The 27,025-nt window shown below is 44.2% G+C and overlaps 1 protein-coding gene across 3 annotated transcripts in view; it reads left to right on the top strand.

The window, feature by feature from the left end:
• Positions 1-27,025, top strand: part of CFH (complement factor H) — a 1,056,626-nt gene that overhangs the window by 116,914 nt on the left and 912,687 nt on the right. For all 3 annotated transcript variants that reach the window (XM_073642935.1, XM_073642934.1, XM_073642933.1), the window contains exons 5-6: positions 22-210; positions 10,252-10,425. In XM_073642935.1, coding sequence (XP_073499036.1) covers positions 22-210; positions 10,252-10,425 — 363 coding nt within the window. The remainder of the gene's footprint in view (positions 1-21; positions 211-10,251; positions 10,426-27,025) is intronic.

Genomic DNA, 27,025 nt, shown 5'->3' with positions numbered 1-27,025 from the left:
TATTTTTTTAATCTTTTTCAGTTATGAACTGCCCACCAATTGAAGCTTCAGACAATCTCAATGTTTTATCCACTTCATATGATGAAGAATATTCTGTTGGTCAAGTGGTTAGATTTGAATGCAAACTCCCAAATCTTAAGTTAAATGGACCTGCTGAGATTTTCTGCACATCAGATGGAAAATGGAATTTGGACCCACCAATATGTACAGGTAAGAGGTAAAATATTTTAATTAAAGGGAAACTGTCAAAAGATTTTTGCTATTTTATCTAAGCACAGCATGGCATAGGAGCTGAGACACTGATCACAGGAATGTGTCACTTATTAAGTATAGGGCCGGCGCCCCCTTACCACCGTAGTCCCCAGCCGGAGTGTTCCACTCCTCCATCCTTCTTCCATGCTGACGCTGCCCAGGGTATGCATACAGCACGCAGATCCTGGGCAGTGTGCTTAGGGTGCACGTGCCACTGCGCCTCTAAAAGGGGTCTTGCATGCCATCCTAAAAGTGTCCTCGGCCAATGGCCGGAGGACCCTAACTACTTAAGGTAACTCCTCCAACATGGAGGTGCCTGTGCAACGTTGCAAGTTTGTATGTTAACATTCTTGGACCTGAGAACTAACATTCTTGTTAGTTCTCAGGTCCCAGTGCATGTATATCCATTTACCTGCCTGTCTATCAGCCGTGCCTGTCTGCCTGTGTACCATCCATGCCCACCTGCATGTGTACCATCCATGCCCACCTGCCTGTCTACCAGTCATGCCCACCTGCCTACCAGTCGTGCCTGCCTGCCTATCAGTCGTGCCCGCCTGCCTGTCTACCAGTTGTGCCCGCCTGCCTGTCTACCAGTCGTTCCCGCCTGTCCATTAGCCGTGCCAGCCGGCCTGTCCATCCATGTCAGCCTGTGCCAGCCTCCTGTCCCTTGGGGGTCAGCTGCTATCTACGCGATGTCAGTCCCTCATCCCTCCTTGGATCATGGAGTCATCAAGCCGCCATACATCAGAGGTCAGATTGGCAAGGTCCCTAGTTACGCCCCTCCAGGCTCTCCTCACACCATGGCACAGTGTTTCCACAACTCGACCCGTTACAGTTTGCAAAGGCCATTGGATCCCAGGCTCATTCCATCTCTGACCTATACCAGGAGGTCTCCCTCCAGAAATCCCAACAGGAAACAATCCTGTATCTTTTCTGCAGACTGTTAAAACCTGCCTGGATGCGCTGACAACTCCGGTCTCACCCACCTCTACCCAAGCAGAAACGAATTTGGCGGCATCTCGACGCAGTGGCAGTGTTGTACCCGGCTTCGGACCCCGACTGTCTGCTCCTCCATGCTATGTCTGGGATTCTGCTCTATGCTGGGGACTCATAAATCAGTGCACACTACACTTCGAGCTCTTGGCCCATCAAGTTGCTTCAAACCAGGCCAAACAGGCCTTCATCATGTCACATCTCACTGCTGAGGATCTGGCGTGGTTCAAGCCCTTATGAGAGAGAGGGGATCCTCTGGTGTCTAACCTTCAGTCTTTCCTAAAGGCCTTCTGGAGGGTTTTCGATGAGCTCAGCCATGCGTCCTCAGCGGCCTCTTCCCTCCTCCCTCTGTGTCAGGGGAATCTAACAGTTGGACAGTACACTGTACGTTTCCGCACTCTTTCATTGAAACTCTCCTTAAATAACAAGGCTCTGGTGGCTACCTTTTGGGAGGGCCTTCCTGGGCGAATCAAAGATGAGCTGACCGGTCGTGACATACCTACCTCACTGGATGACCAAGTGTCTCTGGCCACATGGATTGACATCAGTTTCCAGGAGCATTCCAAGGATGTGGTCCGTGAGAGAAGACCCTTACGCCTGGCACCTACCTTTCAAAAGCTGGTCTTAAAGCAAGCCTCTGCCTCTGCATCTTCCCCAGAATCTATAAAAGGTGACCAGGTGACGATGGTCAAAAACCATCAGGAGGCCCGTCGTGCCGAGAGAAGATGCTTTTATTGTGGCAGTTCTGAGCCTGTAATCCACACCTGTCTGGAGAGACCGGGAAACTCCAGAGCCTAAGGTCACTGGTGAGGATACCCATGGCGAGAATCATTCCTCTCCATTGCTGAAACAGTCAGTGTCCGTATCCTGCAGCCACATCCATTTTGTCAAGTCTGCCTATCTGGACTCCGGCGCTTCAGGTAATTTCATCCGACAGGCCGTTGTGGAGCGGTATCAGATCCTTATCTAATGTTTCCCAGATCCGTTGGCGGTTTCTTTGGTGGATGGGAAGCCCCTTTCCCAGACCACCTTGCTCATTACCGAGCCCGTGGTACCCCATGTAGGAATGCTACACCCTGAGATTCAGGAGTGTCACAAAACCTGCTTGGTTTCCAATCGTCCTGCTCAACCTCCGGCTTCTCCATCTAATCTACCTGATTGGACGTACATTGACGTTTTTGACAAGAAGGAAGCCAAGACACTACCCCCTTTAGGATGTAGGACTGTACTATTGACCTCACTCCTGGTGCTTCTCCTCCTCGAGGCCAAATCTACCCACTGTCACTGGCTGAAACCTGTACCATGTCTGAATATATAGAGGAGAATCTTGCTAGGGAATTTTTCCAGAAATCCACCTCTCCGGCTGGTGCAGTATTCTTCGTCAAGAAGAAAGACGGTTCTCTTTGGCAGTGTATGTATTATAGGGGACTAAATCAAATAAATAACTATAAAGAATTAGTATACTCTGCCTCTCATCTCCAAGCTGTTTAATTGCCTTAAAGGCTCTATAGTCTTCACAAAACTCGAGCTTTGAGGGGAGTACAACCTGATCTGAATTCACCAGGGAGATGAATGGAAGAAGGCATTTAATACTCGGGATGGCCACTACGAGTATCGTGTAATGCTGTTTGGACTGTGCAAAGCACTAGCAGTCTTTCAAGAGCTGGTGAACGACATCTTCCAGGATCTTCTCTACAAGTGCGTAGTAGTATACCTGGATGAAATCCTGATGATCTCTCCTGACCTGCCCTCTCACCGAAGAGGTGTTCGCCAGTTTCTGCAGAGGTTTAGGAAGAATAGTCTGTATGCCAAATTCAAAAGTGTGTTTTTGAGCAGACCTCTCTTCCATTTTTGAAGTACATAATCTTGGAGACCAGTCTGAAAATTGATCCCGAAAAGGTCTCTGCCATTCTAAAGTGGCCCGGCCAGATGGTCTGAAGGCTACTCAGCGGTTTCTCAGTTTTGAAAATTATTACCACCTGTATTTTCCTCATTTCTCTTTCCGGACTGCTCCTACCTCAGCCCTGACTCGCAACGGGGTCAATCCAAAGGTATGGACTCTTGAGGCCGAAAGTGCTTTTGTGTCCTCCTTCTTCTCCAATTAGCCCACTAAGTGACTAATCAATGGAATCAGGCTCACATGCCCTTTATTATGCTGCTCTAAGATTATTTAGCAAAACCTGCTAACAGGTTCAATTTAAAAATGTATGATATAAGAAGATCTACAAATTTTATATTAAGAAAATAGGATAATCGTTAATCATGTAATATTGTCTATATATATATATATATATATATATATATATATATACGGAAATTTAATGAAGTTGAAATTAAGCTGTTTATAGCAAGCAAACTGGATCTAGGGTCAATGACTTCTATCAGGGCAAACATTCAAGATGCTGTGTCCATTAAAGAAAACACATAATTTAACTACACTTATAGAACACAGAAAAGGGTTAACTTATACTTTATTGCTGAAAGAAAATTGGGGTTTTCTGGAAGCTATTCTAAATTCAATCCCATGTCACACTGAAGATGCTCATAAATGTTTCTTTAATAGTATATAGGTGTACAGGTAAACAAGCATTTTATGGGGACTGGACTATTTTCAATCTCCAGGTAACTATAAGCACAGTATGTTATTTAGGAGGTCGGTAGAAGTGCAGGTGTGTCTGGCTCTACTTTCCATCTCCCACGCTTTGCTTTTTGGGGCTTGAATTAATTAATTCATTTCTACAGTTTTGGTGAGGACAACTATTTTTTCCTATTTTGAAGCATGATTATGAAGTGTCTTTGTATAGTGAAGCACCACTGTTATTCATTCCAGAGGACCATATTATTCTCATCATTTTTCCTGGCGATTAATAGTGACAGTCTATTGCCTTTCAATTTCTTTTTTTACAGTAGGTTCCTAACCTTGAACATTATTTGGGCCTTTAATACACTTCATCCAAATGTGTATTATAAATATTTTGCTTCTTCCTTTTCAGTGGTATAATTGTTTAAGGATTTTCTATCCAACCTGCTTCTCCTATAAAGTTCAGGACAACTTGAACCCTGGATAGGTGACTTTTCCAATCTGGATCAGCATCCAGATATGCAGCAGCCTCAAAATCATGTCCATTAGCTGTTGAAATATGGTTGAAGCCCCATGTAAATCATGCAAGAAACACATGTTGAAAATGTCCATCAGGGAGTTAAAGACTGTTTTTTAGTTAGCCTTACCTGTTAATTACACCTGCTAGTAGCCTTTTGTAAGTATTGTAAAATACCTGCCATCACACAGTCTATCTGCTCATCCACTCGAGGTATTGGATAACCAGCAAACTCTTATACAGTATTCAGCTTCCTAACATCATTGCAAAGCATAAGATGCCACCAGGCTATGGAAGTAGAACTGTAGGACAAGACCTCTCATTATGTAATTCCTTTATAACCCCAATTTTTACATCATAGTTACACTTCTTCTGTAATAGGTTTACACCGCATTGCAAGGATTTTGTAAGGCTTTTGGTTTAGCCAGAAATGTAATTTCCACCATGGGAAAATAAAGCAAGACCCTGTCACCAGGACTGAAGTTCTTATTTTAGCAGCCCAAGCCTCTCCTTGGCTTGCTGTGAGTGTTCCTTTACAGGGGACATCATGTTTTAATTATATTCTGCAATTGGGCAGTGTGCTTATCAACACTCTTGAATTAAGTATTTTACTGCAACCATATCTCTTTGGCATTAGCCAGGAGACATTGGACATGTCAACCATAAAATAACGTAAAGGAATTTGAGGTTCCCACATAGAAAACATGTAATAAGAAAAACACTTATTCCAGTCGTTGTCATCCAGTTTCAAAACATTTACGTTTTTATTGAACTTCTTAATTAAACTCTCTGTTTGTGGATGGTAAACTGATGTGCGCAAGTGAGTGATCTTCAACAATTCATACAACTCTTTATTAAGCTTTGACATAAAGGGCATTCCCTGATCAGCGACTATCTCATTGTGTATTCCTCCTTAGGGAAACAAATCAAACAACTCTTTTGTAGTGATTTTTGCTGAAGTTCTCCTTAAACGGTTTGCTCCTGGAAAGTATGTAGCGTAATTCAGAACAACTAAAATATGTTGCTGGCCTCAAGTGGACTTAACAAATGGTCCCACCAGACCTATTTCAATCCCCTCAAAGGGTATTTTAATGATTGTAGAAGTTCACTAAGGGACGCCTAAAATGTGATATGGCTCTTTCCCTCTTGTGTCTCCCTGCCCAATAATAGTTTTGCAGCATAAGGTCTTTTGTTATATCACAGGCTAAATGTCCCCCTAGCACTTATGAGTAAGCAAGATCCATCACCCTTTGGGGATGAGATTTAGGAACAATTAATTGGTCCACAATTTTCCCATATTCAAGGTTTTTTTTTCCACTGCAAAATTTGGTAATATTTTCTTCGTCCTTAAAATACCTCATTTATTGCAAGGTTTAATGCGGGGTTCTGGAGTTTAGCTGTTTCAAAGTGGTCTGTGGAAACTGAAAAGTCAAAGAAACTGATTTCAGGCAGGTCTTCATCAACAGTTCCTGCAAAGGCCAATAAGAGAGAGCTCTAACCTTCACTTAGGATTGCCCTACAGTTTGTATGACTTCATATTCTCCCAGGGGTATTCACAACTCACAATCACATTATGCATTAAAGTCTCCAAAATCTTGGACAAAAAGGCACTTACTAATACTAAAAGACCAAGATAAAGATGTACAATGGCCTTCTAGAAGGATAAATTAGACAAATGGTGATATCATTTCCCTAAAAAATCCCTATACTGTCCCTGCTTTGGCACCCTAGTGTGACGATATGGTACCCTTGACCCTATAAAGGCCCTAATCAGCTACTTCATTGGTCATAAAGACACCAAAACAAGACAACAGTGTAAAGCAGAAAAGGTATAGATAGTAGGTAAATGTCTACTTAAATACACATGGGGCTCAAAAAACAATGAGACTGAGCTATATAAATAAACAATCTATATCAATATGTGATATAAGATATTGCATATCATCGAAAAGATAATGGGAAAAAATATATAAATAGTTCCAGATATACTGTTCATAGATAATGCATAAATATATGTATTTAGTCCCATGATTAATCATAACTAAACGACAATTTGTTGGATCAACTATCCGCAATAAATGTACTGCACATAAAGTATCACACAATACAATCTGTCACAGACATCACTGATTTAATTTTAGTATATATTACTAGGGACCAACCATCCCTTGTCCCAATAAAATTGTCCCAAACAAAATAACAGTATATAAAATGGGGTCATTTGTGCTGTTTTGGAATGTCAAGTTAAATGAAAATGCGACATGGAGTCCACAATCTGTTCCACAAAAATTTGCTCTCCAAATTTCAAAAAGCGCTCTTTCCCTTCCGAGCCCAGCCAACAAATTATAGGGTCAAATTTATCATATCATTCATTGTGAAAATTACAAACTTGCAAAAACAACTTTTTAGTGGAAAAACATAATTTATCACAATTTTTATCACAATTTTACCAAATGTAAAATTCTGTGTAGCACCTATGGGTTCAAAAAGCTCAACACACCCCTATAAGCATTCATTAAGGGCTCTAGTTTCCAAAATGGGATCAATTGTGGAGCCTTATTCTATTTTGGTGCCTCAGAGGTTCTTCAAATGTGACATGGCATCTGCAATCTTTTCCAGTCAAATTTACCCTCCAAACACCAAAAAGTGCTTCTTCTTTTCTCAGCCTTGCCGTGTGATCAAACAGCAGTTTTTGACTACATGTGGGATACTGTCAGATTAAGGAGAAATTGCTTAATACATTTTAGAGTCTAATTTCTACTATTATCCCTCATGAAAATGAAAAATTTAGGGCTGAAGCAAAATTTTACTCCCGGTGAGTGCTGAAGTTATGGGAGACTTGCGCAGTATGACACGGCCGGCAATAAAGCTTTGCATTGCTGGGAGCCGCACATGGGCTCTGACGCACAGCTCACCACTTGTGTGCATTGAGGCTGTGTAGTTAGCAGCTTCACTGCACATGCGCTGTGACTAACTGTTCCCTGCGCATGCGCAATGAAGTTCTCAGCTTCACTGTGTGCAGCTGGAGCCACTTGTCACAGCCCATGCACAGTGAAGCTGGTAACTACAGTCTCAATGTGCACATGCAGGGAGCCATGCGTTAGAATGCATGCGCTGCTCCCAGTGATACAAAAAGTTTTACTGCTGGCTGTGTATATTGAGCAAGCGTCCCATAACTTAAGCGCTCGCCGGGAGAAAAATTCAAATACATGGGCAGCGCCAGCCCTGACTGATGTGGCACCAACCATGACTGAATGTGAGGATCACACATCTATGAATGAAGAAGCAGGTATGATTATAAGTATATAAAATGTTATAAACTCATTACAGTTGCACCAATTTTAATGAAAAAAGCGTGTTAGGGATGGACATTGCATCACTAACAACGCAGTGGGGGCAGTAGTATATATAGTATTATATAGTATATTATAGAATATATAATAATAGCTAGGACATGACAGGTTCCCTTTAATGTTGATGATTATAGCTTACAGCCAATGAAAACACAAAACTTATTATCTCCGTAAATTAGAATACTTTATAACAACAGCTTGAAAAATGATTTTAAAATCCAAAATGTTGGCCTACTGAAATGTATGTTCAGTAAATGCAATCAATACTTGGTCGGGCTCCTTTTGCATCAAGTACTGCATCAATGCGGCGTGGCATGGAGGCGATCAGCCTGTGGCACTGCTGAGGTGTTATGGAAGCCCAGGTTGCTTTGATAGCAGCCTTCAGCTCGTCTGCATTGTTGGGTCTGGTGTCTCTCATCTTTCTCTTGACAGTACCTCATAGATTCTCTATGGGGTTAAGGTCAGGCGAGTTGGCAGGCCAACTAAGCACAGTGATACTGATGTTTTTAAACCAGGTATTGGTACTTTTGGCAGTGTGCACAGGTGCCAAGTCCTGCTGGAGAATGAAATTTCCATCTCCAAAAAGCTTGCGGCAGAGGGAAGCATGAAGTGCTCTAAAATTTTCTGGTATGTAGATCTAAATGTGGGGAACAGAGCGCACAATAGGGTGATACCCTATGGAGGGAGATTAAGAGAGTGCTGGTTACACTTACCTGATGGAGTTGTGACAGGCACAACTCCTATGAAGGCATGAAGAAAAACAGCTGCTGCGGCCCCGTGGCTGGAAGATAAATCCTCCAGGAGATATTGGAACCAGTTGGATGAACACGGAAGTGGGCTGTGCTGCTGAAGTAAATCAATCATTCAGAGATGATGATGATGATGAAAAGGCTTTTTATTAACAACATGTTTCAACGCCGAACCGGCGTCTTTTTCAAGTACAAAGACCCAATATGTCACTTGCTTTTTTTACTTGAAAAAGACGCCGGTACGGTGTTGAAATGCTTTGTTAATAAAAAGCCTTTTATTCATCATCATCATCATCATCATCAATCATCAATCATCATCATCTCTAAAGAGTTGATTTACTTCAGCAGCGCAGCCCACTTACGTGTTTATCCAACTGGATCTAAAATTTCCTGGTAGACGGCTGCACTGACTTTGGTATTGATAAAACACAGTGGACCTACACCAGCAGATTACATGGCTCTCCAAACCATCACCGATCGTGGAAACTTCACACTAGACCTCAAGCAGCTTGGATTGTGGCCTCTCCACTCTTCCTCCAGACTGGGACCTTGATTTCCAAATGAAATGCAAAATTTACTTTCATCTGAAAACACCTTGGACCACTGAGTAACAGTCCCTTTTTTTCCTTGGCCCAGGTAAGACACTTCTGGCGTTGTCTATTGGTAATAAGTGGCTTGACACAAGGAATGCGACACTTGTAGCCCACGTCCTGGATACGTCTGTGTGGGGTGGATCTTGAAGCAATGACTCCAGCAGCAGTCCACTCCTTGTGAATCTCCCCCAAAATTTTTGAATGGCCTTTTCTTAACAACCCTTTCAAGGATGCGGTTATCCCGGTTGCTTGTGCACCTTTTTCTACCACATTTTTTCCTTCCACTCAACTTTCCATTAATATGCTTGGAAACAGCACTCTGTGAACAGCCAGCTTCTTTAGCAATGACCTTTTGTGGCTTACCCTCCTTGTGGAGTATGTCAATGACTACCTTCTGGACATCTGTCAAGTCAGCAGTCTTCCCCATGATTGTAGAGCCTACTGAAACAGACTAAGAGACCTTTTTAAATGCATAGGAAGCCTTTGCAGATGATTTTTATTAATTATTCTAATTTACTGAGATAATAATTTTTGTGTTTTCATTGGCTGTAAGCCCTATTCATCAACATTAAGAGAAATAAACACTTGAAATAGATCACTCTGTTTGTAATGACTCTATATAATATATGAATTTCACTTTTTGGATTGAAGAACTGAAACAAATTAACTTTTTGATGATATTCTAATTTTGTGAGATGCACCTGTATGTCTGTAAAAAAAATTAGATTTGTAAATCTCCAGAAAATGAAAAAAAAGGGCTAAAAATTTTTAACCCTTCTATTATCTTAACAAAATAAAAGGAGTTTTTTGAAAAATGATGCTGACATAAAGTAGACATATGGAAAATTTTTATTTGTAAACTATTCTGTGTGGTATAACTACCTGGTTTAAGGACATAAGCATTCAATGTTTGAAAATTGCAGATTTTTCTAAATGTTCATCAAATTTCAAATGTTTCCACAAAAAAACCCCTGAAAAACTTATTGACCTAAATTTACCGCTAACACAAAGAACAATGTGTTACAAAAAACAGCCTTAGAATCATCAGGATATATAAGAGCATTCCAGAGCTATCACCATATATAGATTTGAAAAATGGGCTTGGTCATTAAGGTCAAAATTGGCTCCATCACTAGGGGCTTAATAATAGATTGCTAAAGTTTGTTTTGCCACATTATAGCCAATATTATCTCATTAATATACTTTTCTGCAGAGATTAAATGCAATCGTCCAATTGTGGATAAAGGGAGAGTGAATAATCCAGGCAAAAATATCTTCAGTAATAATGAAATGATACAAATTACATGTGATGTCGGATATCGTGCAAATAGAAATGGAGAATCGACATGCACTAAAGATGACTGGTTTCCTAAACCCTCTTGCACTGGTGAGTATACGCTTTGTATTTCAAATACATGATAATCTATATTTTAATGTGTTTACAAATACTGCCCTGAAGTCTATAACGTACCTTCAATTTAGTGACAGTATAATAGAATAATATCGATTTTTATGTAATTATGCTTATGCTAGTCTGTGAGCGAAACACATCTCGATAATTTATTGAGCTTGCCCCTTTCAGACATCTTTGGGCTATAAGCTCTGGTAGTTATACAAAATAAATTGAATATTTCTGTCACAGTGTTCATTGCTGAGTCTCTGCGGCTGCTCAGTATGTTGTTTGTGTCCAGTGCCTGTGTCACGTCGGCAGCGATGTAGCCAATCAGTGAGCTCTGAATTCTGTGCCGTCTACACAGGCAGAGATGCTAAGCTGAGCGCTTGGCAGCGACGTTTTCAGCGTGCTGTCAGATAATCAACAAAAACCATGGCAGTAGCAGAGAGCTGGCACTGTACCCAGTAGGGTCAATAATACTCCGTTTTTTATAAATACTGCGGCATATAATTCAAAGTTGCCTGAAAGGGGTAAATCCATTTAATGTGTCAATCCAAAAGAATGAATTGCCACTGAATATGCCAAAATTATTAAAATCGGCTTTTTATTTGTGAACTTCTTGCATATTCCGGAAGTATACAGATATAGAGTTCTAAAGCAGGTAGCCTGCTGCCGTTTGTCGCTCATTGCGCTTTCTCAAGGAACAGTGGAAAAGGCCGCCCATTCTTTCAACACCTCCTTCATTAACCCTTCCACTATATGCAACTTTTTTAAGCAATGAAATTAATGAAAAAGAGAAAAAATATACATTCAGAATTCATTATTGCAAAACTGTTGAGAATTAATTACAGTTTATCTAGATCTAGAGGGCCTGTAACAATTGGTTTCATTATCCAATTGGCCTCAATTCTCAGTAATTGCTTATGTCTATCACCACTAGAGATGAGCGTTGTTCTACTCGAACTGTTCGCCAATCTCAAATTCGAGCTGTTTTGGGCGGTGTTCGAGCCGTTCGGCGAACACGAACAATTTGAGAAAAATTCGGCTGTTCGAGGTTATGTTCGATAACTGTTCGTGCACCAAAATCATAACTGGATTTTTTCTCAGTAATGATGAAAATTAATGTTAATACGCAGTTTGAGTGTACAGCGGGGTGGGGGGAGGGGCAGGGGATGGATCTCTGCAGGAACAATGAAGATCTCCATTTTTTTTTCTCTTTCCCGCATTTGCAGTGGGGAGGTGCAATCTGTCAGCCTATCAGCAGCGCACACACGGAGCGAAGTGCTTTTTTTCACACAAGCAAGGGCATGTGTCATTGGCAGTGTATGTCACATGTCCTTGCCCTATAAGACCAAGCCATTTTCCCCGTCGCCACCATTTTCTCACTGCTGCAGCTGCGTGTTAGACGGCACCGCTGTTGCTGTGTGCGCTATACCTTGTTAATTTCAAGCCAATTTTCGCACAAATATACAGATAGCTTGGGAGTAGGGAATAGTTGTGATTGCAGTCCTTTTAAGGACTAGGTTACAGCATTTCCTACGACTTTTATCAGGGAGGTCTGTGCTCTTAAATAGATAGGTTGTGGGAGTAAAGACTAATTGTAATTGGAGTCCTTTTCAGGACTAGGTTACATGAGTTCCTATCAGTTTATAGAATACCAATTTTTTTACTGCACCTAGTGAAGTAAAATCTTTTGGGCATAGCATCATTCTATTAGTCCATCTATACTGACCTCCATCAGGTTGCAAACTGAATATAATTTTTTTCTGCATCTAGCTCTGAAAAAATATTTGGGCTTCTAGCAGTGTGTGGGACTTGGTCTATTAGTCCATCTATGCTGACCTCCATCAGGTTGCAAATTAAAAATAATTTTTTCTTCATTTAGCTCTGAAAAAATATTTGGGCTTCTAGCAGTGTGTGGGACTTGTTCTATTAGTCCTTCTATACTGACCTCCAGCAGGTTGCAAATTGAATATAATTTTTTTCTGCATCTAGCTCTGAAAAAATAGTTGGGCTTCTAGCGGTGTGTGGGACTTGGTCTATTAGTCCATCTATACTGACCTCCATCAGGTTGCAAATTAAAAATAATTTTTTTCTGCATCTAGCTCTGAAAAAATATTTGGGCTTCTAGCAGTGTGTGGGACTTGGTCTATTAGTCCATCTATACTGACCTCCATCAGGTTGCAAATTAAAAATAATTTTTTTCTGCATCTAGCTCTGAAAAAATATTTGGGCTTCTAGCAGTGTGTGGGACTTGGTCTATTAGTCCATCTATACTGACCTCCATCAGGTTGCAAATTAAAAATAATTTTTTTCTGCATCTAGCTCTGAAAAAATATTTGGGCTTCTAGCAGTGTGTGGGACTTGGTCTATTAGTCCATCTATACTGACCTCCATCAGGTTGCAAATTAAAAATAATTTTTTTCTGCATCTAGCTCTGAAAAAATATTTGGGCTTCTAGCAGTGTGTGGGACTTGGTCTATTAGTCCATCTATACTGACCTCCATCAGGTTGCAAATTAAAAATAATTTTTTTCTGCATCTAGCTCTGAAAAAATATTTGGGCTTCTAGCAGTGTGTGGGACTTGGTCTATTAGTCCATCTATACTGACCTCCATCAGGTTGCAAATTAAAAATAATTTTTTTCTTCATTTAGCTCTGAAAAAATATTTGGGCTTCTAGCAGTGTGTGGGACTTGTTCTATTAGTCCTTCTATACTGACCTCCAGCAGGTTGCAAATTGAATATAATTTTTTTCTGCATCTAGCTCTGAAAAAATAGTTGGGCTTCTAGCGGTGTGTGGGACTTGGTCTATTAGTCCATCTATACTGACCTCCATCAGGTTGCAAATTAAAAATAATTTTTTTCTTCATTTAGCTCTGAAAAAATATTTGGGCTTCTAGCAGTGTGTGGGACTTGTTCTATTAGTCCTTCTATACTGACCTCCAGCAGGTTGCAAATTGAATATAATTTTTTTCTGCATCTAGCTCTGAAAAAATAGTTGGGCTTCTAGCGGTGTGTGGGACTTGGTCTATTAGTCCATCTATACTGACCTCCATCAGGTTGCAAATTAAAAATAATTTTTTTCTGCATCTAGCTCTGAAAAAATATTTGGGCTTCTAGCAGTGTGTGGGACTTGGTCTATTAATCCATCTATACTGACCTCCATCAGGTTGCAAACTAAAAATAATTTTTTTCTGCATCTAGCTCTGAAAAAATATTTGGGCTTCTAGCGGTGTGTGGGACTTGGTCTATTAGTCCATATATACTGACCTCCATCAGGTTGCAAATTAAAAATAATTTTTTTCTGCATCTAGCTCTGAAAAAATATTTGGGCTTCTAGCAGTGTGTGGGACTTGGTCTATTAGTCCATCTATACTGACCTCCATCAGGTTGCAAATTAAAAATAATTTTTTTCTTCATTTAGCTCTGAAAAAATATTTGGGCTTCTAGCAGTGTGTGGGACTTGTTCTATTAGTCCTTCTATACTGACCTCCAGCAGGTTGCAAATTGAATATAATTTTTTTCTGCATCTAGCTCTGAAAAAATAGTTGGGCTTCTAGCGGTGTGTGGGACTTGGTCTATTAGTCCATCTATACTGACCTCCATCAGGTTGCAAATTAAAAATAATTTTTTTCAGCATCTAGCTCTGAAAAAATATTTGGGCTTCTAGCAGTGTGTGGGACTTGGTCTATTAGTCCATCTATACTGACCTCCATCAGGTTGCAAATTAAAAATAATTTTTTTCTGCATCTAGCTCTGAAAAAATATTTGGGCTTCTAGCGGTGTGTGGGACTTGGTCTATTAGTCCATCTATACTGACCTCCATCAGGTTGCAAATTAAAAATAATTTTTTTCTTCATTTAGCTCTGAAAAAATATTTGGGCTTCTAGCTGTGTGTGGGACTTGTTCTATTAGTCCTTCTATACTGACCTCCAGCAGGTTGCAAATTGAATATAATTTTTTTCTGCATCTAGCTCTGAAAAAATAGTTGGGCTTCTAGCGGTGTGTGGGACTTGGTCTATTAGTCCATCTATACTGACCTCCATCAGGTTGCAAATTAAAAATAATTTTTTTCTGCATCTATCTCTGAAAAAATATTTGGGCTTCTAGCAGTGTGTGGGACTTGGTCTATTAGTCCATCTATACTGACCTCCATCAGGTTGCAAATTAAAAATAATTTTTATCTGCATCTACAGTACCTCTGAAAAAATATTTGGGCTTCTAGCTGTGTGTGGGACTATTTGTATTAGTCCATCTATACTGACCTCCATCAGGTTGCAAACTGAATATATTTTTTTCTGCATCTACCTCTGAAAAAATATTTGGCCTTCTAGTAGTGTGTCGGACTTTCTCTATTAGTCCATCTATACTGACCTCCATCAGGTTGCAAATTAAAACTAATTTTTATCTGCATCTACAGTACCTCTGAAAAAATATTTGGGCTTCTAGCTGTGTGTGGGACTATTTGTATTAGTCCATCTATACTGACCTCCATCAGGTTGCAAATTCAAAATAATTTTTTTCTGCATCTAACCCAGCCAATAGTTTTGGCCTAATACCACAGTTTGGCCACTCAGCTCTGCTCGGTTACCATCCATTGTTTTTTTGTGCAAACAACTCCAGAGTTGTGAATTAGTTAACCACCAAAATGAGTGGAAAAAGGCCTGCTGCTGGTGGAAAGGGGAATAGGCGTGTTGGGAAGGGGAAAAAAGGTTGTGTCCGTGGGGTAGGTGTTAAAGCAACAGTAACATCTGCAGAAGAAAGACCATCTTCCAGCCAAACTAAAATGTCTACTTCTTTTAGCGGACAATGTGATAAGATCCCTTTCTTACGGCCACGCCAATCGCTACAAATTCCAGATGAGGCACAAAAACAGCAGGTGCTTCAACGGATATCAAGTGCTCCTTTAAGTGGGCTCTCCTCCACATCAACTTCAACATCACAAATACTCCAGTCCTCAAAGGTGTCACCCAAATCGCACTTGCTTCCTCACAGCTCCCAAATCTCCAGCTGCCCGTCTGAGTATGAGGTAGAACAGATGGTTGAGTCTGCAGAGCTGTTTACTCATACTATAGCCTGGGAATCAGAGGTCGACTCCAGCGCTTCTGTGAATCCAGACGAGGAAATGATCTGCACTGATGCCCAGAATCTTTATGAGTCGGATCCAGGACCAGACGCAGAAGGTTCTGACCATAATGTAGACCCTCATTCCCAAACTGTAACTCCTGTTGGTGGAGACAATGAGGAAGACGATGATAAGACTCAAATACCTGATTGGAGCGACAACTTTAATTTTTTGTCAGGGCAGGAACAGGTTGGCTCTGAGGACGACGGGTGTGATAACGCACAGGGTGATGATGATGAGGTCGGAGATCCCACTTACTGTCAACCCACAGTCAGCCAAGAGATGAGGTCAGCAGAGGAGGTGGAGGAAGATGCTAGTGACGACGAGGTCAGGTTGCGCCTTCCTGGACAGAGACGTAGTACTGGAAGCACGTCAACAACTGCATCCTCAAACACAACTCTGCCTCTCACCACAAGTCGTGGTGGCTCTTCAGGTCGCATGGGTGCTAAGCCTTGCATAGCCTGGGCATTTTTTCAGATCGATAAAGATGACCCAACTCGTGTTATCTGTAACATTTGTCAGCAAAAGCTAAGTAGAGGCCAAAAAATACATAGTTTGAGTACTTCATGCATGAACCGGCACATGGACATGAAGCATAAGTTGCAGTGGGAAGCTCAGTGTGCTACAATGCGGCCTAGCCGGCCGGGCCAATCACCGTCTGCCATATCTTGTGCATCCGCGGCCTCTTCATCCTCTGTGACTGGGGGGACAGCAGTCACACCTGTTTTGGGGCGCAGACCTGCCACCTCTTTACCCGCAACAGCCAGCGTGATTGGCAGGTCATCATTTTCTTTGGAGGTGGTAACACCAGCTGGTGTTGAGCGCTGTCCGACATCGATAGCACCACCTTTGGATCAAGGCAACCTAACATGTCCGCCTGCATCTTCCTCACAGACCGGCAGTTTGCCGGGGACACCCTTATCAACCCCGTCTAAGCACAATAGCCAGCCCTCTGTCCCTCAGATGTGGACAAGTAAAAGACCATTTCCTCCTAGCCATGAGAAAGCTAAGAGGTTGAATTTCACCATCTGCAAGCTCTTGGCTACAGAAATGCTGCCTTTCCGCCTGGTGGACACAGAGGATTTTCGAGACCTTATGTCCGTTGCAGTGCCCCAGTACCAGATGCCCAGTCGGCACTACTTCTCAAAGAAAGGTGTGCCTGCGCTCCACCAGCATGTCGCACACAACATCACCGCTTCTTTGAGAAACTCTGTGTGTGACAGGGTGCATTTCACCACAGACACTTGGACGAGTAGGCATGGACAGGGGCGTTACATGTTCTGACTGGGCACTGGGTAACTATGGTGACAGCAGGACAAGGGGCTGCTGTCCAAGTCTTGCCGCCCCCACGAGTTGTGCGTCAATCCTCTTTATGTCAAAGTTCCTCCACTGCTTCTGCCTCCTCAACCTCCTCTCGGTCTTCCACCTGCACCCAAAGCCTGTCTGGTCATGCCACAAGCTTTCTAACTGCGCAGAAGGGATCCTGCACACCTCCTTACTATGCTGGCAATAGGGCTCAACGTCATCAGGCGGTTTTTACATTGAAATGTCTGGGAAATGTGAGTCACACAGCTGAGGAGTTGTGGTCAGCTCTGGAGAACCAATTTCATGAATGGTTGTCTCCACTGGACCTGAAACCAGGGAAGGCCGTGTGCGACAATGCTGCAAACCTGGGTGCGGCCCTTCACCGGGGCAATGTCACACACGTGCCTTGTATGGCTCACGTGTTGAACCTGGTTGTCCAGCAATTTTTAGCCCACTATCCCAGACTAGATGGCCTTCTGCAGAGGGCACGGTCGCTGTGTGCTCACTTCCACCATTCGCATCCCGCAGCTCAGCGACTTACATCTCTACAGAAGTCGTTGGGCCTGCCACTTCACCGGCTAAAATGCGATGTGCCTACCCGGTGGAATTCAACTCTGCACATGTTGCAGCGACTGTGGTAGCACCGACAAGCCCTGGTGCAATACGTTCTGACGTATAGCCTGGGCCAACGAGATTCAGAGGTGGGGCAAATCACGCTGGAGGAGTGGTCTCAGATCAGGGACCTATGCACCCTTCTGCACAGTTTTGAAATGGCGACGAAGATGTTTAGTGCTGACGATGCCATTATCAGCATGACTATTCCGGTGATTTACATGCTGGAGCACATGTTAAACAGAATTCGGAGTCAGGTGGTGGCACAAGAGGAGGTGGAGGAAGTAGAGGAGGAGGAGTTGTATGCGGAAGGGCTAACATCTGCAAGGTCCAGACGGTCGGCAGCACCAAGGCGGCAGGCATGTGAGGGTGGGGGAGATGGTTTTACCAGGGCGCATGGTAGCAGCCAAACTAGTGAGGAAGGTGCAGGAGCCCAGGAAGAAGTGGAGGACGAACTGATGGAAGACTCATCAGATGAGGGAGACCTTGATCACATTTCTGTTGTGCGAGGTTGGGGGGAGAGGACAGAGGAAGGAAGCATGATTGTTACCTCGCCACCAACACAACAGGGACTTGGTGCTCCTGGATGTGCAACACACATGAGTGCCTTCTTGCTGCACTACCTGCAACATGACCCTCGAATTGTGAGAATTAGAAATAATCCTGACTACTGGGTTGCCACACTGTTAGATCCCCGGTACAAAAGTAAATTTGCAGAAATTATTCCTGCCATAGAAAGGGATGCACGCATGCAGGAGTATCAGCAGAGACTGTTGCAGAATCTTACATGTGCTTTTCCACAAAATACCAGTGGTGCACGTAGTGAATCTCACAGTTCCAACTTGCCAACCGTGGGACCGTCAAGTGTTCAGCACTCAAACCGTAACAGAACCACAGTATCTGCTGGTAACATCAATTTTGCGGAATCATTTCACCACTTTTTTAGCCCATCCTTTGCAAGGCCACAGGAGACAAGAAGTCTGACACATAGTCAACACCTAGAGACGATGGTACAGGAGTATCTCCAAGTAAACATTGAAGCCACGACTGTGTCACTGGACCCTTGCTCTTTTTGGGCTTCCAATCTGGATAAATGGCCGGAGCTAGCCACTTACGCCTTGGAGATCTTGTCATGCCCCGCAGCCAGCGTTCTGTCTGAACGCGTGTTCAGCGCTGCTGGTGGTGTGCTGACAGATAAGCGCACGCGGCTCTCCACTGATAATGTAGACAGACTCACGTTCATAAAGATGAACAAATCATGGATCCGAAACGACTTTTCTACCCCTGTGTCATCCTGGGGAGAGTAAAAGCTTGATGATTGGTTAAAATCACCCTACCAACGGTTTTAAGCTTTCAAATTACTAATCATGTTTATCTGTATCTTGACTGGAAAATAATTTGGGCTTTGTAGCAGTGTGCAGCACTGATCCTATTAGGCCATCTATACTAAAGCTTCACCAGATTTAAAATTAAAAATAATTTTTAGCTGCATCTAGCCCGGAAAATAATTTTGGGGCTCCGAGATGCGCAAGACACATAAGTGCCTTCTTGCTGCACTACCTGCAGCATGACCCTCATATTGTCAGAATTCGAAGTAATCATGACTACTGGGTTGCCACACTCTTAGATCCCCCAAACTTTTCGATCAACCTTTTCATTTTAATAAAGACCAAAAAAATGGTCATTTTTGAAATTATAAGCATTAGCAGGTTGTTAGAAACTGAAATCAAACAGTTTTCAACTCAAAACTTTATTCTAGGTGATGTTACATTTTCACATAGGACCCCTTGTTCGAAAGGAGCTTCTGAACTCTCTCGTCCATTGAATTTGTCAGGTTTTGGATGGTTTCTGCTTCAATTGTTTTGCATGAGGACAGAATACCCTCCCAGAGCTGTTGCTTAGATGTGACCTGCCTCGCGCCATCATAGACACTCCTTTTAATGATGCTCCAAAGGTTCTGAATGGGGTAGAGGTCAGGGGAGCATGGGGGTCACACCATAAGTTTGTCCCCTTTTATGCCCATATCAGCCAGAGATGCAGATGTTTTATGTGCAGCATGAGATGGTGCATTATCATGCAGAAAAATGATCTTGCTGTGAAATACACGGTTCTTCTACTTGAACCATGGCAGGAAGTGCTGTTTGAGAAAATCCACATACATTATGGAGTTCATCTTTAGCGCCTTCAGGGATCCTAAAGGGGCCGACAATCTCTCTCCCCATGATTCCAGCCCAAAACATTACTCCACCTCCTCCTTGTTGGCGCTGTAGCCGTGTTTGCGTGGGGTGTCCATCAACCAGCCATCCTCCACTCCATCCATCTGGACCATCGAGCGCTGCACGGCACTCATCCGTGAACAAAACTGTTTTGAAATCAGTTTTCATGTAATGTTTGGCCCACTGGAGCCGTTTCTGCTTGTGTGAAGTGGATAGAGGAGGTCGACAGGATGGCGTATGCACAGCTGAAAACCTCTGAAGGACCCTGCATCTTGTTGTTCGGGGGACGTTGGAGGCACAAGCAGCTTCAAAAACTTGTCTGCTGCTATGACAAGGCTTTTTGGCCGCTGCTCTTTCAACCTGACGTAATTGCCTGTAGGAAAGAGTCCTCAATTTGCCCTTATCAGCACGCACACGTGTGTACTGTGAATCAGCTACATACTTCTTGATTGCCAAGACACTTCATCCTGATCATCGCACAATGTTGATTGTAGTCATGCCTTGACCTAAACACTCCACAATTTGTTGCTTCTCAGCAGCCGACACATCCTTTTTCTTTCCCATTTTGGCAGAAAATGTAGGCTGCTTAATAATGTGAGAGAGCCTTCTTAAGTAGTCTTGCCTTTCATTGGACACACCTGCCAAACTAATTAGCACAGGTGTCTGCAATTGCTTACAGTGATATAAAGAGCCCTGACACACATCACCATCAATGAGTTTAACTGACAAACAAACAAATTCTTCCCTTATCACTCCTAAACACTTTTTGCATAATAATTTGGAACGCAGTGTACATGTGCTTTTCCACAAAACACCAGCGGTTCACGTAGTGAATCTTACAGTTCTAACTTGCCAACCGTGGTCTGTATGGAGTTGTTCAATAAAGGGCCCAAAATTAAGATAACATAGATGGGAGAGGTCTCTATGAATAGGAATTCCTAAGTATTTGATACCCTGTGAGGGACAGGCAAAGGGAAAGTTGGACTGGATGGAATCCTATATGGATTTGGGGAGGGAGACATCGAGGGCCTCAGACTTCGCTGCATTGATTTTAAAATTTGACCATGTAACAAAGTGATCTATTTCAGCCATAACAGCAGGGATGGATATATGTGATTGAGTGATATATACTAGGACATCATCAGCAAATAGAGAGCACTTGTACTCGGTGCCTCCCACCTCAATCCACCTAATATTGGGGTTATGGCGAATTGATGAGAGCAGGTGCTCCGTCACTAGGATGTATAAGAGAGAGGACAGAGGACATCCCTGCCTTGTCCCATTGGTGATTGTGAAAGGTGATGAAAATGTTCTGACGCACCCCCTGGGCCTTGGGACACCCGGAGCCGGACCCTTTTTGGTGCTTGCTGGTGGTTGTAGTCTTCGTGGCGGCGACCCGGTTCCGTGGCTCAGGGCGGTCAAACCAGTGGCGGAACTATTTATGTGGTTTTGATGTTTAAATGTCCGACTACGCCACCCGTGGATTGCGGTCAGAGTGAACCGCCGCTACAGGGCAGACCGCTGAGGCTGGTGTTGTGGGTGCAGCAGAGCGTAGCATAACTCCCCACGGGAGGAGTATAGCCTCAGGGCAGTGTATGCGGAGGATGGGGGTGATGGTGCAGGGCAGCAGCAGTAACGACACGGAGTCAGTGATGCAGTCCAGGGCCTTTACTCACAGTTCTTATTATCCAGACCACGTCTGCAGGTAACGGCTGCCCACGTCGTACTGTGCTCACCAGGTGAGGGGCTCAGACAACTCCCAGATAACTTTGGAGCACTTCACAGGACCCCCTTTGTGTGTCCTTTGTCTGGCCTTTCTTACCAACACTTCTGTCCGGCTGCCTCGGGCCTCCTCTTGGTAAACTTGGCGCCAGTTTCCCTGACCCTATGTGGTGCCTTCCTAGCGGGTGTAGCGAGGGGCTGCGCCACATAAAATGTCAGAGCCTCCGGTTTCTAGCTGAGGGTCGTTTCCTGCCTCCACTAGTTCGGGGACCGGTCTCCCCCTTTGGCCTGACCCCTCCACGCAGGTGGATTCGGGCGTGCTGTGGCGACTCGCCCGTCCGCACCCCTGGGATCCCTTCATTCCTCGTTCCTGGAGCCTTCTCCGCTCCTCTTCCTTCCTTCTCCCTCTTCCAGGCCTGGGCCTCTGTTACTAGGCCCGCCTCCGGAGCAGAGCTCATGCAGAGCCCCTGCTCCCTGCCACTTCTGCTCAGACTTCTCTGCACTGAACTAAGATGGTGCCCACCTTTTATACTCCCTTCTCAATGCACCCAGGAACTGCTTCCTCCCTGCTCCTGCACTACAGGGTTCCCCTTCCTCAGTGTTCCCTCCCCCCACTCCAGCCAGGGACAGGGACTGTCGTGCCCATCTCAGGGGCATATTGGTCGCCCTGCCCCACGGCAATGTGGTGTAATGCATGCAGGTGTCGGGTCCTGATCCACACTCCATCCTTACCTGAGAGTGAGATATCACACCTCTGGGTGAGGTGCAATACGTCTTTAGCAACCGAGCCCTCAGGGTGCTACAGTTCCATTTATCTTCAGCCTAGGTGACGTATTGCGATACAGGGCCGTGATTTTGGCTATAAAAGGGTCCCCTAGACCCCTACCCCAAGCTTTTTAAGAGAATCATATATGGCGTGCCAGGAGACTCTATGGAATGCTTTCTCAGCATCCAACGAGAGTATCTAATTACAAATTTTTAACTGCATCTAGCCCAGGAAATACTTTGTGCCTAGTAGCAGTGTCTGCTAGTGAGCGGATTATCCCGGCTGTTAAGCAAGCTGCACCACCTGTAGTTTAGACACTTAATTTTTTCAAAGGAAATGCTTCGGGACCATGGGATACTTAGTGAAGAGCATCAGGAGGCACCCCAAGGCATAGGGGCTGGGACTGGCAGTAGGATGCCTTGCGGTGGACAGCCGAGCTCGATCCTTATAAAAGCTTTTTAACTGCAGCAGCTTTAGTGGACGCTACTGGAGCTGGAATTACCGCGGCTGCTGGCATGAGACTTGCCCTCCAATAGATCCTTGTAAATGGATTTAAAGTGTATTCATTCAAATTAGAGAGACAATTTAAATTAAAAAGCTTAGAGCTGCCTCCACCACAGGGGGGCTCGCTCGACCCACCAGCGGACAGGCACCAGTATTGGGAGAGGGGGGCTGGCCATCAGGGTTCACCGCGGCTCTGGCACAAACCCGGCGACACGGAGGTGGCACGGGCAGGAGCGGACTGGCCGTGTCGGCTTCTCACTTTTTGGATTTTAGAAGGGCATGACATGCCTATATCTGTGTCTCCCCCTCCTTTTACTCCTCCACCTCTTTTATTTTCGCATGACTATATGTACTTGTCACTTTTCCATGTGTTAGTTATGTCTTCTGAGCAGTTTGTCAGCTTTTGGACACCTTTGAAGGTGTTTTCTATGTGTTTCTATGTGTTTTTGTTTGCCTGCCATTGGTTTTAACGGTGTTCGAAGGTGTTCGACGAACAGTTCGACGAACAGTTCGGCGAACACACGGGTGTTCGACGAACCGAACCGAACTCGAACACTACGGGGGTGGCTCAACACTAATCACCACCATCAATCTGCATAGAAATCAGTTGCAAACCAGAAAATCTAAAACAGGAGGACTCTTCATCATGTTTTTCTCTAATAGTCTTAATAAAGCACATGCAGCCCCTTTCTGTTGAAATAGAATAGACATGTTTCCGAAAACGAACAAAGGACGTATTGTTTTACCTATATAATAGAACTCACATGAGCAGAAAATTACATAAACTAATTAGTTAATTCTACCAGGTTCATCAATGAGTCTCTGCTGCTGCTTGACAAGTCATTTGTCTGCAGTGCTGATATCATGTCGACAGTGATGCAGCCAATCAGTGAGCGAGTTATATGCTGCCTTCAAAAAGAAAGAGCTGAGTTCAGTGATTGGTTGCGGTGTTGTCGACATTACCAAATATAATAAACACCTATATTATGAATTCCTATAGGCCAATTGCTGACAATGAACACCAAAAAATCAAACGCATAAACTAACTATATGGCTAAAAGTTAAACTGGCAAATATTTTATTAACATGAACAACACAACATATAAAAAATATATTGAAAACAAAGGAAACACCACAGATGATCAATGTTAAGTGAGTGCACCTGGACATATAAATAGCGCATAGGCATAATGATCAAATACATAGGAAAAAATAATAAAATGGCTAGATAACACCGTGATACAATAGTATTTAAAGCAAGTGCATGTGCATACAATAAATAGAGAAATACTGTAACATCTATGTAATAACAAGTTATAATTAGTGATGAGCGAGAACTAAAATGCTCCGGTGCTCGAAGCTCGGGTCGAGCACATTGGAATACTCGGATGCTCGACCCGAGCAACGAGCCCAACGTAAGTCTATGGGAAACTCAAGCATTTTTCTGGCGGTCCCCCCTGGCGGTCTGCAGAAGGTCAAAAATTGCCTAAATCGATGGGAACAGTGCTCAATTAAACGTCAGGCAGGCAGAATATATAGGCAGACAGGCAGGCAGGGTATATAGGAGTGTGCATGAAAAACATAGCAGGGCACTTGGTAACACACTAGTGCCCTCCGATTTTCATGCACCCGTCTCTTTAGAAAAGCCGGTCGGCAATTCATCAGCGGCATTCACCGGTACCCGACAATTTAGAACAGAAAGAATAGAGCATCTCACATAGATTACATAGATAGAAATATGTCAGTCACATATATAAGAAGTACAGTGACAGTGTTGATTACTGTACTTGTCATTTAGTGTTAAAATAAAGGATTTATTAAAAAAAATAATAGTGTTTTCATTTACCTGTCTCTGTAAGCCAGCCGGCAATTCATCATCGGTACCCGACAATTTAGAACAGAAAGAATAGAGCATCACACATAGATATTATATATGTGACTGACATGTTTCTAAGTACAGTGATTGTGTTGGTTACTGTACTTGTCATTTAGTGTTAAAATAAAGGATTTATTTAAAAAAAAAAATTGGCGTGGGGTTCCCCGTAATTTTAGTCTCTAGCGGAGGTTAAGCAGACAGCTGGGGCAGATGTTTGAAGCCTGGGAAGGGGGTAATCCCCACGGAGCTTCCCAGGCTACTAATATCAGCTTAAAACCTAGCCTTTACTAGCTATTAAAATGGGGGACCCAAAAAAAAAAATGACATGGGGTCCTCCCTATTTTAATAGCTAGCAAAGGCTAGGCAGACAGCTGGGGGCTGATATTAATAGCCCAGGAAGGGTGCCATAAATATTGGCCCCCTCCCAGGCTAGAAACACCAGCCAACAGCCGCCCCAGAAATGGCGCATCCATAGGATGCGCCAATACTGGCACTTAGCCTCGCTCTTGCCACTGCCCTGTAGCGGTGGCAGTGGGGTAATAGGGTTGGGGTTGATGTCAGCTTGTAATGCCAGCTGACATCAAGCCCAGGTTAGTAATGGAGAGGCGTCTATAAGACACCCCCATTACTAACCTCATAGTGATAGTTAAAAAAACACAAACACCCTGAATAAAGTCCTTTAATTGAAATAAATACACATTCCTTTAATATTCTAAATTAAACTCTACTCAGTGGAGCTCCTCAGTGTCTCGCTATGACGGCATCCATATAAGCCGAGTTCATGTCCAATGAACTCAGATCACCTCATGCACGTCACTGACAGCGTGGGAGAATTCTCCTGCGCATGCGGTGAGCGCAGGAGAATTCTTCCACGCTGGGATAGCATTGAGATGACAGGCTGGATGGCAGCTGAGTGCTGCCATCCAGCTTGTCATCCTTCAGAGACACTGCAGAGCGTAAGCATGCCTGCACTCTGCAGTGTCTATGAAGGATGGCATGCTGGATGGCAGAGCTCAGCTGCCATCCAGTGTTATGCACACGCCCGGACTGACTGGCGTGTGCGGGTGTTGTGGTTCCACTGGACCATGGACCGGAGAGTGCCTGGAGGGGCGTGACTAAGTATCTGGCTGATCCGACCAAGGTGGCACGACGGCATACGACGCCAGTGCACCAGGGAGAAACCGGGCAGAGGGACCAGGTGCTACTCCAGGTCAAACTCCGGACACGGGGGTTGACCCACACTGGGATTACTGGAACAGGCAGGTTAGGCTGGCACAGACTGGTGGATGTAAGCAAACACGGCAGGTATGCAGATGGGTGGATACAGGCGAGTATGCAGGCAGGGAGGTACTGGCCGAAAGGACGGGCTGGAGAACACAGAGGTTAAGACCCAGTACAGACTGGGTCACAGAACTGCAGATGCGGTAGACAACCACAGCAGAGAGGGAACGCCCGAAGCGGTGGGCAAGAACAGAGCAGGACGGGGCTGCAGGAGCAGCGAGCACAAGCAGGGCAGGACAGGACTGCCGGAGCAGCGGGCAGAAGCAGGGCAGGGCGGAAACCGCAGAAGCAGTAAGCAAGATAAGAGCAGATCTGAAACCGCAGGAGCAGCAAGCAAGGCAAGAGCAGAGTGAAAACCGCAAGAGCGGCAAGCTAAGCAGGAGCAGAGCGGACACCGCAGAGCGGTAAACAAGGCAGGAGCAGAGCAGAAACCGCAAGAGCGGCAAGCTAAGCAGGAGCAGAGCGGACACCGCAGAGCGGTAAACAAGGCAGGAGCAGAGTAGAAACCGCAAGAGCGGCAAGCTAAGCAGGAGCAGAGCGGACACCGCAGAGCGGTAAACAAGGCAGGAGCAGAGCAGGAACCGCAAGAGCGGCAAGCTAAGCAGGAGCAGAGCGGACACCGCAGAGCGGTAAACAAGGCAGGAGCAGAGCAGAAACCGCAAGAGCGGCAAGCTAAGCAGGAGCAGAGCGGACACCGCAGAGCGGTAAACAAGGCAAGGGGATAGGACTCTGTTCACAAAGAACAGACGGAGAAGGAAAGGCAGAACCAGAAGCACGCACAGTACTTACATAGAAGTAGCGAGCGTACACTAAATTCACAACAGAGGTACAGAGACGACGAGAAGGAATTTAGGAGCGGGTTCAGACTCTGCAGAAAGACGCAGAAAACAGACATAGAGGGAAAAGGGAGACAAGGTTAAAGTAGAAACGAGGCATAGACAACAGGGAACAGAGGAACGGGAACAGAGACAGCAAGGCAGGAACACAAACAGGACTCTGTTCAGACGGGAACAGATACCGCAAGGCAGGAACACAAACAGGACTCTGTTCAGACGGGAACAGATACCGCAAGGCAAGGACACAAACAGGACTCTGTTCAGACGGGAACAGATACCGCAAGGCACAGACAGGCAGATCTAGGAATACGGCCCCTAGAAGGCGAAAGAACAGGCAAGAAGCGTGTTCA

This window comes from Phyllobates terribilis, unplaced genomic scaffold (genome assembly GCF_046119375.1).
Source record: "Phyllobates terribilis strain yellow unplaced genomic scaffold, ASM4611937v1 Scaffold_8__6_contigs__length_399053987, whole genome shotgun sequence".
In the NCBI taxonomy this organism is placed as follows: domain Eukaryota; kingdom Metazoa; phylum Chordata; class Amphibia; order Anura; family Dendrobatidae; genus Phyllobates; species Phyllobates terribilis.
The sequence above is the reverse complement of the archived record's forward strand: the minus strand, read 5'-3'. Positions and strand labels throughout refer to the sequence as shown.